The sequence below is a fragment of the Uranotaenia lowii genome, chromosome 2 (assembly GCF_029784155.1).
Source record: "Uranotaenia lowii strain MFRU-FL chromosome 2, ASM2978415v1, whole genome shotgun sequence".
Lineage (NCBI taxonomy): Eukaryota > Metazoa > Arthropoda > Insecta > Diptera > Culicidae > Uranotaenia > Uranotaenia lowii.
This window is the reverse complement of record NC_073692.1, coordinates 31957200-31971227: the sequence shown is the minus strand read 5'-3', so window position 1 is coordinate 31971227 and position 14028 is coordinate 31957200. Positions and strand designations below refer to the sequence as shown.

General features: G+C 37.0%; 6 protein-coding genes across 6 annotated transcripts; 2 read left to right on the top strand and 4 right to left on the bottom strand.

Annotated features, from left to right (window-relative positions):
* Nucleotides 1-236: 236 nt before the first annotated feature.
* LOC129741234 (uncharacterized) lies at nucleotides 237-824 on the bottom strand. Its single transcript, XM_055732946.1, has 2 exons — nucleotides 772-824; nucleotides 237-701 (listed from the first exon to the last, which is right to left on the bottom strand). Exons 1-2 carry the CDS (start codon nucleotides 775-777, stop codon nucleotides 237-239), a joined length of 471 nt encoding a protein of 156 aa, XP_055588921.1. The 5' UTR covers nucleotides 778-824.
* A 242-nt stretch (nucleotides 825-1066) lies between these two features.
* On the top strand, nucleotides 1067-1631 carry LOC129741233 (uncharacterized). Its single transcript, XM_055732945.1, has 2 exons — nucleotides 1067-1113; nucleotides 1173-1631. The coding sequence occupies exons 1-2, from the start codon at nucleotides 1108-1110 to the stop codon at nucleotides 1629-1631; spliced, it is 465 nt and encodes a 154-aa protein (XP_055588920.1). The 5' UTR covers nucleotides 1067-1107.
* Nucleotides 1632-8684: 7053 nt separating this feature from the next.
* LOC129746009 (uncharacterized) lies at nucleotides 8685-9950 on the bottom strand. Its single transcript, XM_055739426.1, has 2 exons — nucleotides 9225-9950; nucleotides 8685-9159 (listed from the first exon to the last, which is right to left on the bottom strand). The coding sequence occupies exons 1-2, from the start codon at nucleotides 9333-9335 to the stop codon at nucleotides 8701-8703; spliced, it is 570 nt and encodes a 189-aa protein (XP_055595401.1). The 5' UTR covers nucleotides 9336-9950; the 3' UTR covers nucleotides 8685-8700.
* LOC129746013 (uncharacterized) lies at nucleotides 9670-10273 on the top strand. Its single transcript, XM_055739431.1, has 2 exons — nucleotides 9670-9731; nucleotides 9790-10273. The coding sequence occupies exons 1-2, from the start codon at nucleotides 9726-9728 to the stop codon at nucleotides 10240-10242; spliced, it is 459 nt and encodes a 152-aa protein (XP_055595406.1). The 5' UTR covers nucleotides 9670-9725; the 3' UTR covers nucleotides 10243-10273.
* A 136-nt stretch (nucleotides 10274-10409) lies between these two features.
* LOC129746017 (adult cuticle protein 1-like) lies at nucleotides 10410-11179 on the bottom strand. Its single transcript, XM_055739435.1, has 2 exons — nucleotides 11043-11179; nucleotides 10410-10975 (listed from the first exon to the last, which is right to left on the bottom strand). The coding sequence occupies exons 1-2, from the start codon at nucleotides 11046-11048 to the stop codon at nucleotides 10556-10558; spliced, it is 426 nt and encodes a 141-aa protein (XP_055595410.1). The 5' UTR covers nucleotides 11049-11179; the 3' UTR covers nucleotides 10410-10555.
* Nucleotides 11180-11751: 572 nt separating this feature from the next.
* LOC129746011 (uncharacterized) lies at nucleotides 11752-12323 on the bottom strand. Its single transcript, XM_055739428.1, has 2 exons — nucleotides 12274-12323; nucleotides 11752-12210 (listed from the first exon to the last, which is right to left on the bottom strand). Exons 1-2 carry the CDS (start codon nucleotides 12277-12279, stop codon nucleotides 11752-11754), a joined length of 465 nt encoding a protein of 154 aa, XP_055595403.1. The 5' UTR covers nucleotides 12280-12323.
* Nucleotides 12324-14028: the final 1705 nt, after the last annotated feature.

The window sequence follows — 14028 nt, the reverse complement described above, 5'->3', positions numbered from 1 at the left end:
ATTTACATAAGAGCTATGCTGGATGTCAAATTTTCATGGCTTTGTAAAGCGACCATATCAAGAATTTAAGCTGAAATTTGATATCTGACATATCACAAGATTCCAAAAATGTCAACAGGTAGCTGAGGATATGAAGATTTTACTAAAAATATTTGACCCAAAAACATAAACATTAACAAAGAAGAGAATTCAACTAGTGTTAAGTAAGGATTTATTCACATAATACTGTCAAATACTTAGGCAACGATCAGCTTCTGGTTGACGGCGTGTCCAATGAGTGGAGCAACATGCACTGATCCTGGATTGGCAGCGACATACTTGGCAGAAACTACTGGAGCACCATGAGCTACATAGTTGTTGTATCCATGGCCATAGCCATATCCGGCCAATGGAAGTCCCCATGGATTGACCTTAGCAACGTTGGCCTGAACGACAGTTGGCTTCGCTCTATACCATCCGTTTTCGTTAATCCAAGCGTTGTCATAGACGGAGTTCACTGCTGGCCAGGATCCATGGATTGAAGAGAAAGGATAAGACACCAAGCTCTTAGAGTTCCAGTTGTTCCAGCCATTGTTCCATGCGTTGTTTCCGTAGTTCAATCCGTTCCATGAGTTCCATGCCAGGTTGTTGACGGAATCCCAGGTTGGCTCAACATAACCGCAATGAGCGGCAACGGCCAGGGACAACAAGGTGATAATAGCCTGAAAGAGATTTAATTGATTATTTGATGGAATGTTAATCAGTAAGTCGTTTTTATAGCACTTTACCAACCTTCATGATTTCAAACTATTTAGCCGAATTGCAATTGTTTGCTGATTAAGAAGTCAACCGAGAATGTGTAGATTCGTAAAAACTTGTCTGAATTTATATCAATCCATCACCAAAGATCAATGTAGAAAGGAAGCGAAATTGAAGTAAGTAGGTTTAAGGAGTCAACCGATGAACCTTCGAAAGGAGGAAGCGATTGAAAAGAAACTTTTCAGTTTCCATTTTATTTCACAAAGCTGAGCCAGGATATAAAAAGGCACCAAACGAGTGGCAAGGCACATTAAAAGTCGTCAGCACTTGAAAGCAACCAGTCGCTCCCAAATTCAATCAACCATAACAATGAAGGTAATTTTCATCGAATTGGTTCAAATATGCTGGTTCATTAATTACAATTTTTCTTCAAGGCATTCGTCGCATTCCTAGTTGCTTCTTTGGCCGTTGCTGCCCAAGCCGGATATGTCGAGAACTCGTGGCCGGTCAACTCCTTGGGGTGGAACTCCTGGAACAACGGATGGAACAATGGATGGAATGAATGGAACAACTGGAACAACAAGGGCTTGTTCTCGTATCCATATTCCTCAGTTCACGGATCCTGGCCAGCAGTTAACTCCGTCTATGACAACGCCTGGGTTAACGGAAACGGATGGTATGGAGCTAAGCCAACTGTCGTTCAGACCAACGTTGCTAAGGTCAATCCATGGGGACTTCCATGGGCCGGATATGGCTATGGACAAGGATACAACAACTATGTTGCTCATGGTGCCCCAGTCGTTGCTGCCAAGTATGTTGCTGCTAATCCAGGATCAGTTCATGTTGCTCCATTGGTCGGACACGCCGTCAACCAGAAGCTGATTGTTGCTTGAATCAATTGATCAATAAAAATATTTCAATCTAGAAATGTTTTTTTTTGCCATGGTGCGAAATGTTTGGAAAAATGTTTCAATGCCTAATGCCCAAGTATTGTTGTTTGAAGATTATTTTGTTTCGATTATTGTCGTTTTTCGATCTTTATGGTTTTCACAAATTTATATCAACGATGCAGTTGGCGGACAGTTATTGAAAAACTTATCCACTCCAACTGTGTTCGATGTTAACTCTTGAGCTCGAACTCGTGGAAATCTACTCATAAGACATCACAAGCTTATTTGATCAATGATTTATTAAAAATGAATAGAATTTTTCATTAAACAAAAAAAAAATAAATACATACATTATTATGTTTAGCAGAAACAGTTTATTTATCAACATTTTTACAAAATCATGAATTTCTTTTAACTTTCGACTTATGTCACAATATGCAGGGATCCAGGAGTCGCTGCAATGTGCTTGAATGACTGACGGTTGTTTACGAAGTTTCCATCGTTCAATGTCCAAGGATTTACACGAGAGTTAAGACCATTGAATTGTCCATTTAACGTCCCATATGGTAATCCGTTGTTTGCTCCAAAACCTCCCCAGTTCGGCGAATTGATGCCGTATGGAAACGCTCCGTAAGCTCCACGAGCTGTGTTCGGATGACCTCCATATGGTCCATACGGATGTGGCCCACAATGAAGGTTTGTCACTGGATTCAGGCCAATATTGTTCCAGCCGAACTCTCCGAACGGCCCATTCGAACCATAAGCTCTTGCATTCCAGGGATTCAAAGTTGAACTATGTAAGTTCGTCTGAGCAGCTGGAATCCCACCAGGATGAGCACAAACAGCTGCCAGTGCCATTGAAATAATAACGATGATCTGCAACAACTAATTTAACATGAAAGGGATTGCAATTTTGTAGTATTTAGATAAACTTACCTTCATTATTGAAAATACAGACAGATTCTTGATGATTAATGAGATTGTTCGTCAGAAGATCTGCTGCCAAACTGTGATTGACGAAGAGAGCACAGTGGTTTTTAAACGATTTGAAAAATGCTTGGATCAATCCGCTTTGGCACAGCTTGATGCTGATCTTTTTAGCGTTAAATCAATCAAGGTTTTCTCATGGCGAACTGATATTTGGGCACTAAAAATTTCAGTTGTAATTTAATCAATCAGGGTTGTATGAAAGATCAAATTTTGATTAGTATTCTCAACAGACTACAGATAAATGGAAGCTTATTGGTTAGGCTACCAAAGTTTTGTTAGATATAAATTTCGCTCTTTCTTAGCTAAAAATCAAAGTTCTCTCAAAGTCTTCTGGAACTGTTGATTGAACACCTATCAACAGTGAAAATATACTATAAATAAAATGAAAGTGTGTTTGAGATGACGGTTGATCTTCAATAATAATTCAATATTCAATTCTGTTTAGGTTAAAGCGATCTTTTCAATAACCCTGGCAGCATCATGTGTCCAATCTATAGGATTTTCTGGAACATGGCCCAGTTAAAATGGATGAAACAACGGTCCCTGGTACACGAGTGTCCTCAACTGATTTCCGAGTCCTTACAGTGCCAATAATCCCTTCGGCTGAAATGGTTGGAACGGTTGGAATGGTGTGTGAGCCGGTGTGAGCTCTGTCATTGAGTCGAACTACGGAAACAATCCTTATAGAGCAAACGTAAGGAATTGGTTATTCAAAGGCAGCAAATTTTGTCCAATACGCAATAAGTACTTTTTACGCATTGCGTTTTATACGACAATTTTCGACCAAAATACAATCTTTGAACCGCAATAACTTTTCTGTTTCAAATCCAATCGAGTTACAGTCTTCGGGTGAAATATTTGTCTCAACTTAGGCTTTAATAAAATCAACCATAAAAAACAATCAGCTAGTGATGAAAAAAGTTATTGATGAAAAACCAGTATTTTTCGTTCCTTCCGGGCAAAATACCTCAAAATTTTATTCATTTTTGAGACTTAAGCAACCCCTCCCTATGGTCAGATCTTCCTGAAATTTGGCATGTGACCTTCTGGTAAGCTAATAAATAATTTTGACTTAAAGCGAGTGAGATTTATCATGTTCCATTCTTCCTATACTATGATAAGTGTACTGCGGTTCGTTAAATTATTAAAAACTCCAAAAATTTCAGTTATGGTAAAGTCACTGATAAACTGATATAACTCTGCACCACATTTCCATCAACCAAAGGTTCGTGTCTTAACTGCTTAGTAAGTGTTTAATACACCGGTTGTGATGGGGCGCTAGCATTCAAAAATTACTCCACGTGTTCTAATGACACGTAGGAAATTATATAGAAATTTCCATATCTACCAAGCATTTTTAGCCTGCTTCAATTTTTCAGCGTGCAAAAGTATAAGTTGCTATGGTGTTCAAATGTTGTTTTGTTTTCCTCCCAGTGAAAAAAGGTCCCGAGGGTTGAAATGTACTTGATTCATTCAGCTTCAAAATATGAGGAACAAAATTTGAAACGTGCCTGCATATGAAAATCAATTCTTCATATTTAAAAAAAACTATTCCAATTAATAGGATATCAAAATTTAAAAAAAACAATTTCATAATATAAATGAATTAAAGTTTAAAAGTTTTCAAAAACTAATTTTAGCAAATGAATAAAAGTTACAGATATAAAGAATTTCAAAGCGAAAATGTTCTTTATCTTATTGAGGAAAAAATCGCAGTTCTTTAAAAAAGGATCTTCTGGTGAACGATTTAGTCTAGGCCAGGCATTTTAATAGAGAGTATACTTTTTAGATCATCTGAAATTTCTTCAAATTTCCCCTTTGGGTAAAATTTTTAAAAGATCATACAGTCTTTTGCAACATGAATAGAATTGATCCGATGCATTGAAACTAAAATTTAACTAACTGAGTTACATAACTCTTCATAAAAAATATTTTCGAAATGTCAAATAAAAATTTAATGATTTACGAAAAAATCGAAATTTAGCTATTGGCATCATTACATGATCGGGAAACGAAGCTTAGGGAATGATGAGCTAGTTGGCGCCAGGAGCTCTGGGCGATGAAAATTTTTCTCCTTCGCAGGGGAAGTTATATCAGCTTATCAGTGGTAAAGTAGCCATAACTTCTTCAATTTTCAACCGATTTTGATAAATAACCACTTGAAATCTTTGTTTTAAATTGACATTTAAGCGCAAAAGAAAATCAGATTTTTTAAATGCTACCATCGAGTCTAGAACTTTCGTTGAAACAAAATTTTCTCTAAAAAAATGCGTTTTTTATAATTTTTTTTCTCATAAAATCACTAATATCAAAAATACTGTTGGTCAAACGCAAAAACAGTGTGCAGATGATTGATAGATAACTTTTTCACCTTCAATATGCAAAAGAGAGATTTCAAATTTCTGTTATGCCGTCCGAGATATTTTAATCTAAGTACAAGAACTTTTTTAATTTTTTCGAAATTTGTTATTTGGAGCATAACTTAAAAACGGTTCTACTGAGATTTTTTTGAATTTCATTTTCGGATTCAGCGCCCGATTTTACATTGGAAATGACCTTCAGTTTACTGAGTTCAAAAATGCTGTAAACTAGTGTTATTTGTGTTTTGTTTATGGTAACCTTCGAATCGAGTCATGATTCCCTATGTATACCACGTGGTAATGAAATACTCCAATCTATAATTTAAACACTTCTTTTTTAATTGAAAATATTTATTCTTCCCTTAAATACGACGACATGACGTTTTCTGGAGTTGGATTCGTTTGTAGAACATTAAGGGGGGGGTAGGGTCTAACACTTTCAAAAAATCGATTTTTTTATTTTTTTATTTTCTTATTGTAAAACATTTCAAGAATGTTGTGTCAAATTTTCAAGTCAATTGAAGCAAAACTGTAGAAGTTATAGGCCTTTATCTCCTCCTATCTAATACTGCAAGAAAGCAAGAGCAGAAACTTCAAACGCGTTTTTCTCGAAAGCACAATTTTAAAGTCCGTGGACATCGTCATTTGAAAACTACTTATCCGATTCTTTTCAAATTTGGAACATATTTTCTACATATTAAATACCAGACCCCAACGTTTTTCTTTTTTGATTTTTTTACTTTGGGGAGATTTTAGAGGTGAAAAATGACGGATTTTTAAGTAAAAAATCGTAGTTTTTACTTCAAACAGCCACAAAAATTTGATAAAAATATTTTTAAGTTAAATAAAAACGTTGGGGTCCAGAAAAACATCTATTAAAAATATTTTGCTCTGATTTTTTGACTTCAGATGATTCTGTGCTGAGATACAGTGTCCACCGCAAATCCTGTTTTCTAAAAGGCATCCTCGAAAGTGCTCCGTCACCGGCTCATTTTTCAATATTTTTCCACGAAAAAATTACTTAATGTTCTTTTAACAATGCTTTGTATAATGCAAAAAATTTGAATACATTTGTTTGAACGATAGCTCTAGAAAAAAATCGTGAAAATGGTGTTTTTTTTATACCCGTTAGACCCTACCCCCCCCTTAAAGTAAATTTTTCGTAGTAGTTTGGAGATCCTTTTAAAAAAAGCTTTTGCATAAATTCGACTACGAGTTTCAGCTTTCTTGTTCCTAAATAAATCATTCCCAATTTGGAAAAAAAAAACAAAAATGACAAAAATGACAAAAATGACAAAAATGACAAAAATGACAAAAATGACAAAAATGACAAAAATGACAAAAATCACAAAAATGACAAAAATGACAAAAATGACAAAAATGACAAAAATGACAAAAATGACAAAAATGACAAAAATGACAAAAATGACAAAAATGACAAAAATGACAAAAATGACAAAAATGACAAAAATGACAAAAATGACAAAAATGACAAAAATGACAAAAATGACAAAAATGACAAAAATGACAAAAATGACGAAAATGACAAAAATGACAAAAATGACAAAAATGACAAAAATGACAAAAATGACAAAAATGACAAAAATGACAAAAATGACAAAAATGACAAAAATGACAAAAATGACAAAAATGACAAAAATGACAAAAATGACAAAAATGACAAAAATGACAAAAATGACAAAAATGACAAAAATGACAAAAATGACAAAAATGACAAAAATGACAAAAATGATAAAAATGACAAAAATGACAAAAATGACAAAAATGACAATTTTGACAATTTTGACAATTTTGACAATTTTGACAATTTTGACAATTATGGGGCTACGGGATTATCACAAACAGAGAACAGTAAAATTCAAAACTCTGACGTGGATTGATAGTGATTTGGATTGCCAACAACCAGCGATATTTTTATGCGTAGAAATTGAAAATACTCCGAAAAATAAGGTAAAGTAGCTTTTTTGCTTGAATGATGTAAAATTTCAAATAACGGCAAACATGTTTGGCAATCAAAAGTCTGGCTTTCAATGGAAGTTTTAATGAGTCTTTTTAGTTGTTTGTAATAACTATCAAATGCCCAAGAAAGAATTTAATTACTATGTCTCTGTTTTGCACAATAAACTGTGAATCATAAGAAACCTTGAAGAGGCAAAAGTACGAACTGCAAATGAGGTTAAAGTACGAAGGGTCTACTGAAGTAAAGCTGAACGGAAAATTTTAACTTCTTTTTTAAATGCTCTGGAAACATCAGCGCATATTTTTGTTTCTATAAGATTTGCTGGCGAGAAAAATTGCTCAAATACGATGAGAACTGGATTTCGAAAACCTGCTGAATATGGACAGTTAGTGAAGAACTCCAAATTCGCGCAGGTTATTTGCCCATGTATAGGATTTGTATCAGAGGCGAAGAAAGTAGCTGCTGCTGTAAGCAGAGATTAATACAAAATAATGTTCATGTTTGCTTCATACAAAATTGTGGAATTTTGAATGGTCGTACTTTTACCCCACATCATTCGAACTTTTGCCCCTGAGGTGGGGTAAAAGTACGTTTCAATAGGCATTTTCACTACTGCTAGCAAATACGTCGATCAATTATCTTCGTAATTTTGTAGATAAAAGCCTAAGAATCAAATGCTGTTCTTGGTTCTAAAAATAGGATAGCACTAAGATCGTACTTTTACCCCACTATACTCTAATCAGTCCAAAAAATTCACTTTTAGTGGCCTTGATGCAATTCTATTTTTTTTTAGATTTAGTGATCTTAGAATTTACAAAGCGTTCACACGGTACATGTATTTATTTCTTAACCAAAATCATCCAGCACTCTCTAATTAATCCCGGATATTCGAAAATGGGCATGAATTTGGTTCAATGGCAAGATAGTGCTGTCATCTATGACTAAAAACTAGAGAAATAGTGTTTGACTATTAAAACACATTAGTATTTTTGAATTCCAACCTGCTTTTTGGATTCAAACTCAGCTTTAAATCTATGTTTCATCATTTTGCATCGTACTTATGAATGTTAATGAAGAAATCAAGCAGTTTGATAAAGTTTTATAGCTCAAATATCAAATTCCTTAACGCTGGAGAAGCATCTCTTAAAACCCCCTTTTGAAACCTTTGAAAACATTTGAAATTATGGAAAACTCCTAAAAATGCAGTTATCTATTCAAATAATTCGTAGAAGCATTATTATTCACTTTTACACAGTAAGTTTTTTAAAATAATCTTGTTTTTGTTAAAAAACTCAAGTGGTGCTATTCTTATTTCGCACCCCTTTTTCACATTTGTGGCCTTCAACGCCAATTGCTACGTCCAAAAAAGTAAATTTATGCTTGATTTATCCGTTAAGCAAATCTGAACAAACTGTGGAAGAAAATTTTCGTAATTTTCAATCATTAATATTTTAACAAGCAAAACACATAGTGGTGCAATTTTTATTTCGCTCACTGTATGTTGCATGAAAAGTTTTTTCAAGCAGCCGGAATAAAAAAAAGGCAATTCTGTTTTGTTCCATTCTATAAATTTTCTGTGTGTGGTGAAACATCATTTAGCATTTGCAACTGATGCAAAAGTGCCAACAAAAATTTAGCAAAAGAATGCACTAATTATTCGGATTAACAATAAGTCAATCGAAGAAAAGAAACGTGTTTAAAATTTGGATTAGGATTTTATTCGGAAGCAATATTCATTAGTTTAGGCGACAATCAGCTTCTGGTTGACGGCATGTCCAACAAGTGGAGCAACATGAACTGATCCTGGATTGGCAGCAACATACTTGGCAGCAACGACTGGAGTACCATGAGCAACATAATTGTTGTATCCATGTCCATAACCATATCCGGCCCATGGAAGTCCCCACGGGTTGACCTTTGCTACGTTGGCCTGAACAACGGTTGGTTTTGCTCCATACCATCCGTTTTCGTTGATCCAAGCGTTGTCGTAGACGGAGCTCACTGCTGGCCAGGATCCATGAACGGAAGAATAAGGATACGAAACCAGACCCTTGTTGTTCCAGTTGTTCCATTCATTCCATCCATTGTTCCATCCGTTGTTCCAGGAGTTCCATCCCAGGGAGTTGACTGGCCACGAGTTCTCGACATATCCGGCTTGAGTGGCAACTGCCAAAGTAGCAACGAGGAATGCGACGAATGCCTATTTTTAAAGAATGAAATTCTGTCAACCAATTCGACCTGTAAAAAAAAGTTAACGAAACTTACCTTCATTGTTTTATGGTTGGTTGAGCTCGGGAGCAACTGTTTGCTTTGAAGTTCTGCTGACTTGTTATGATGTTTGCTACTCGCTGCTTGACTATTTATATCCTTGCTCATCGCTTTTGAGTAATAATACCAATGAAAGGTGCTCAGAATCACTTTTTTGACTTTTTTTTAACTTTATTTAAGAGGTTTTCAGCCACAGGCTGGTTCACCTCTGGACTTTTTTAACTTGAAAATCCACTGAACCGTTAATTTTTGTTTTTTACGGATAGAACGTACTTGGACCGATAGACTTTAAAATCAATCATTTACTCTTCTTTGCTGTAGGTAGGTACAAAGTCAGTGTTTAAAAGTGAAAGTAATTGAAAACACATCAAAAGTTCGATTCAGTTTTGAATCGTTTTTTGAGGATATAAAAAGGGTGATTGCCAAACAACGCATCATACTCAGTCAACAGTACTTTGAGGCAAACAGTTGCTCCTTAGCTCATTCATCCACAACAATATGAAGGTAAGTTTTTTCGCACATTTTGTTTGAATTGATGGGGCTAATTTTGTTTTTCAAACAGGTTTTCATCACTTTTCTGGTAGCCAGCCTAGCTGTTGCTGCTCAAGCTGGATATGTCCAGAACGCATGGCCAGTCAACTCCTTGGGATGGAACTCCTGGAACAACGGATGGAACAATGGATGGAATGAATGGAACAACTGGAACACCAAGGGCTTGGTATCGTATCCTTATTCCTCAGTTCACGGATCCTGGCCAGCAGTGAACTCCGTCTATGATAACGCTTGGGTTAACGGAAACGGATGGTACGGAGCAAAGCCAACCGTCGTTCAGGCCAACGTTGCTAAGGTCAATCCATGGGGACTTCCATGGGCCGGATATGGTTATGGAAATGGATACAACAACTATGTTGCTCACGGTGCTCCAGTAGTTGCTGCCAAGTATGTTGCTGCCAATCCAGGATCAGTGCATGTTGCTCCACTTGTTGGACATGCCCAGAAACTGATTGTCGCCTAAACTAATGAACATTGCTTCCGAATAAAATCCTGATTTGCATTTAAAACACGTTTCCTTTCATCGATGAACTAATAATCCGAAAAATATCACTCTGTCGCTTCAAAGCCTATCAATTTTGCTGAAGAACATATTGGAAGTTGTCATCCGAAAAACATCTCAACTCACTGTTTTAAGTCGAATCCATAATTGGTTCATTTGCTTGTAGTGGTAGAGGTTTTCATACTGATGTTTTTTCTCACATAATGACAGTTATAAAATATAGCTGGAGGAATGGCTGAATTGTCAATGACGTCCAAATGACTAGGTTTAGATCCTAAGTTCCGGGAGCCGGAGCCAGATTGAGCTGTTGCTGCGAAACAGAATGACCGGGAAGTGGTGCCACGTGGACAGCTCCACGTGTAGCCGAAACGGAAGTGGCCACTGGAGCTGGAGGAGCAGGAGCCACTACAGCTGGTGGAGCCGGGAGCAAAACCACTGGTGGAGCAGCTGGAGCTAGAATCACCGGTGTTCCAGAACTGTTATCTACTGTAATCGCTGGAGGTGGTGCAGGGGCAGGAATTACGACGGCAACTGGAATCGGCGGAGGATTCGATTGGACCACGGTTGCCCCTGGAATGGCTAAACCTTCTGGGGCTGCAATAGCTACTGGAACTCCACCCGGTATGACCCAAGGAATGACGGCACCCTCGCCACAGGCCAAGATGAGGGCAACACTGAACAAAATTGTTACACACTGTAAAAATGAACAAAATTGTATTGTCTTAAAATTACACTTCTCTTGAAAAAAAAAAACAGATCACCTTCATCTTTGACAATCGAGTACGCGGAAGTCAAAGTCGAACTGAAACTTCAGCTGATGATCAATCGGATACTTATATAGAGAGACGATCGTGCAAAAACTCCAACGCTCTAAGAAGATGTCTGTTCCACATTTCTGGGATCGGTAGTGTGACCTGGAATTAATTACACTATAGGTTCGGATCGAATTAATGAATCCAGACATCGTCATATAGTATCCCCATAGTAAAGATAACATGATCCAGGCTAAGCGACCAGCAGTCGTATTAGGTACTATGGGATGGCTCAAATGCCGGCAAAAATTTCATCAGCAACAAATCCAACTGAGAACCAGAAAAGGGAATAACTAAATCACCGGGTCTAGTATTAGCATAAATGGCTCAGTTAGTTGGATTTCCGAACTAACGGGGATGACAATGTGAACTTTTGACTAGATTATTCCATGATAAAGAGTGATCGAACAGGAATGCCTGGAATGATGCTGTCTGCATTTTATTTTCTAGCGGCATCCAATCAACTGCACGTGAGCAGTTGTGAATGGTATACGATTTCAGCTGATCGATTACAACTTTGATTAAGATGGATTCCATTGACGTAAATCATCTTGAAGTAAGTACCTTGAACAATGAACGATAAATGTCCAGATGAAAAAGAAATAGCTCGTTATTGATCAATTTTAAATATTTTATTCAGTCAAAAAATTTCAGCTTGTTAGGCAACAATCAGTTTCTGGTTGACGGCATGTCCCACCAGTGGAGCAACATGAACTGATCCTGGATTGGCAGCAACATACTTGGCAGCAACGACTGGAGCACCATGAGCAACATAGTTGTTGTATCCTTGTCCATAACCATATCCGGCCCATGGAAGTCCCCATGGATTGACCTTTGCAACATTGGCCTGAACGACGGTTGGCTTTGCTCCATACCATCCGTTTCCGTTAACCCAAGCGTTGTCATAGACGGAGCTAACTACTGGCCAAGATCCATGAACTGAGGAATAAGGGTAAGACACCAGACCCTTGTTGTTCCAGTTGTTCCATTCATTCCATCCATTGTTCCATCCGTTGTTCCAGGAGTTCCATCCCAAGGAGTTGACCGGCCACGAGTTCTCCACGTATCCGGCTTGAGCGGCAACGGCCAAGGAAGCAACCAGGAATGCGATGAATGCCTGTTTCAATAGAATAACATTTTGTCAACCAATTCGACCTGAAATCAGTTCAGCAAAACATACCTTCATTGTGTTATGGTTGACTGAGCTCTGGAGCAACTGTTTGCTTTGAAGTACTGCCGACTTAGTATGAGCTTTGCTACTGTATGATTGAATTTATATATCCTTGCTCATCGCTTTGGAGGAACAATCAATCTGAAAGGAGCTTCCATTCACTGTTATTTGACTTATAAATTCACTGAACCGTTAATTTCTATGTTTTTACGGACAGAACGTTCTCGCATGGATTTTAACTTAAAAACCAATTTAAAAAAGTGAAAGTGATTGAAAACACATTCAACATTCGATTCACTTTTGGAATATTGGCCTTTTCGAAATAATTTTTGTGGATATAAAAAGGTGGATTGCAGAAGAACTCATCATTCTCAGTCAGCAGTACTTTGAAGCAAACTCTTACTCCTTAGCAAAATTTTCCACAAAAATGAAGGTAAGTTTTTCCCAGCATTTTATTTGTGTTCATAAAATTTTTTTTTTTCAAAAAGGTATTCATCACATTTCTGGTAGCCAGCTTAGCTGTTGCTGCTCAAGCCGGATATGTCCAGAACGCATGGCCGGTCAATTCCTTGGGATGGAACTCCTGGAACAACGGATGGAGCAATGGATGGAATGAGTGGAACAACTGGAATAACAAGGGTCTGGTGTCGTATCCTTACTCTTCGGTTCATGGATCTTGGCCAGCAGTGAGCTCCGTCTATGGCAACGCTTGGGTTAACGGAAACGGATGGTATGGAGCAAAGCCAACCGTCGTTCAGGCCAATGTTGCCAAGGTCAACCCATGGGGTCTTCCATGGGCCGGACATGGTTATGGACATGGATACAACAACTATGTTGCTCATGGTGCTCCAGTCGTTGCTGCCAAGTATGTTGCTGCCAATCCAGGATCAGTTCATGTTGCTCCTCTGGTAGGACATGCCGTTAACCAGAAACTGATTGTTGCCTAAATCTGTGGTAGTAAATAAAGTACGGAGATTCGAATTTCAATTGTAAGATTTCATAAAGAAAATGATGACAACATGCGATGAATTTAATGTCCTTTGGCCTTCAATTTGAGTTCTTGTCTTTTCACTTCAGAATATTGATAAGAATCAAGAAACACTGCATTCGAACTACGAAGCTTAGAATAATCACGGTAAAATGTATATTTTTTATAATTTTATTCGTGAGAATCCGTCATGTGCTCGATATTAACGCAGCTCATTCAATGCTGAATAAGCCATTTTTTGAACCAAAATACATGATCTTCGTAACGCAGCTTTTAATCTGTAAACAAGATTCTTTGACATTCTGTATCCCATCGTCTGTAACGCTTTTATAACGAAAGTCAAAAAATATCAAGGGGCAACTGATTTGTTTGCCGATTTTTATAGCAGCGTGTATAGCTTAAGGTTGCCAGATTTCTTTCAGCACATATCCGGTCCGGACAAATCCGGGCTTTGATTTCAAAATTGGCGATTAAAAATCCGAGCAATTTCCGGGCAAATTTTGTCAAAACCCAAAAATTACTCAACATAAATAAAAAAAATTGAAAAAAATTACATCAAAACTTATCGATACCTTTCATGATTATTTTTATAAAACTTGCTCAAAAAATTTAGTTTTGAAGGCATAAATAAAATAAATAACAGTTTGTTTTTTTTTATTTTGTTTGTTTTTCCAAATAAAGTGAATGAATCCGGGCAAAGTCCAGGCACAGGCACATTAAGCACAGACAAATTTTGTATTTAAGGCGTCCCATTGCTATACCATTTTGAATTTTTA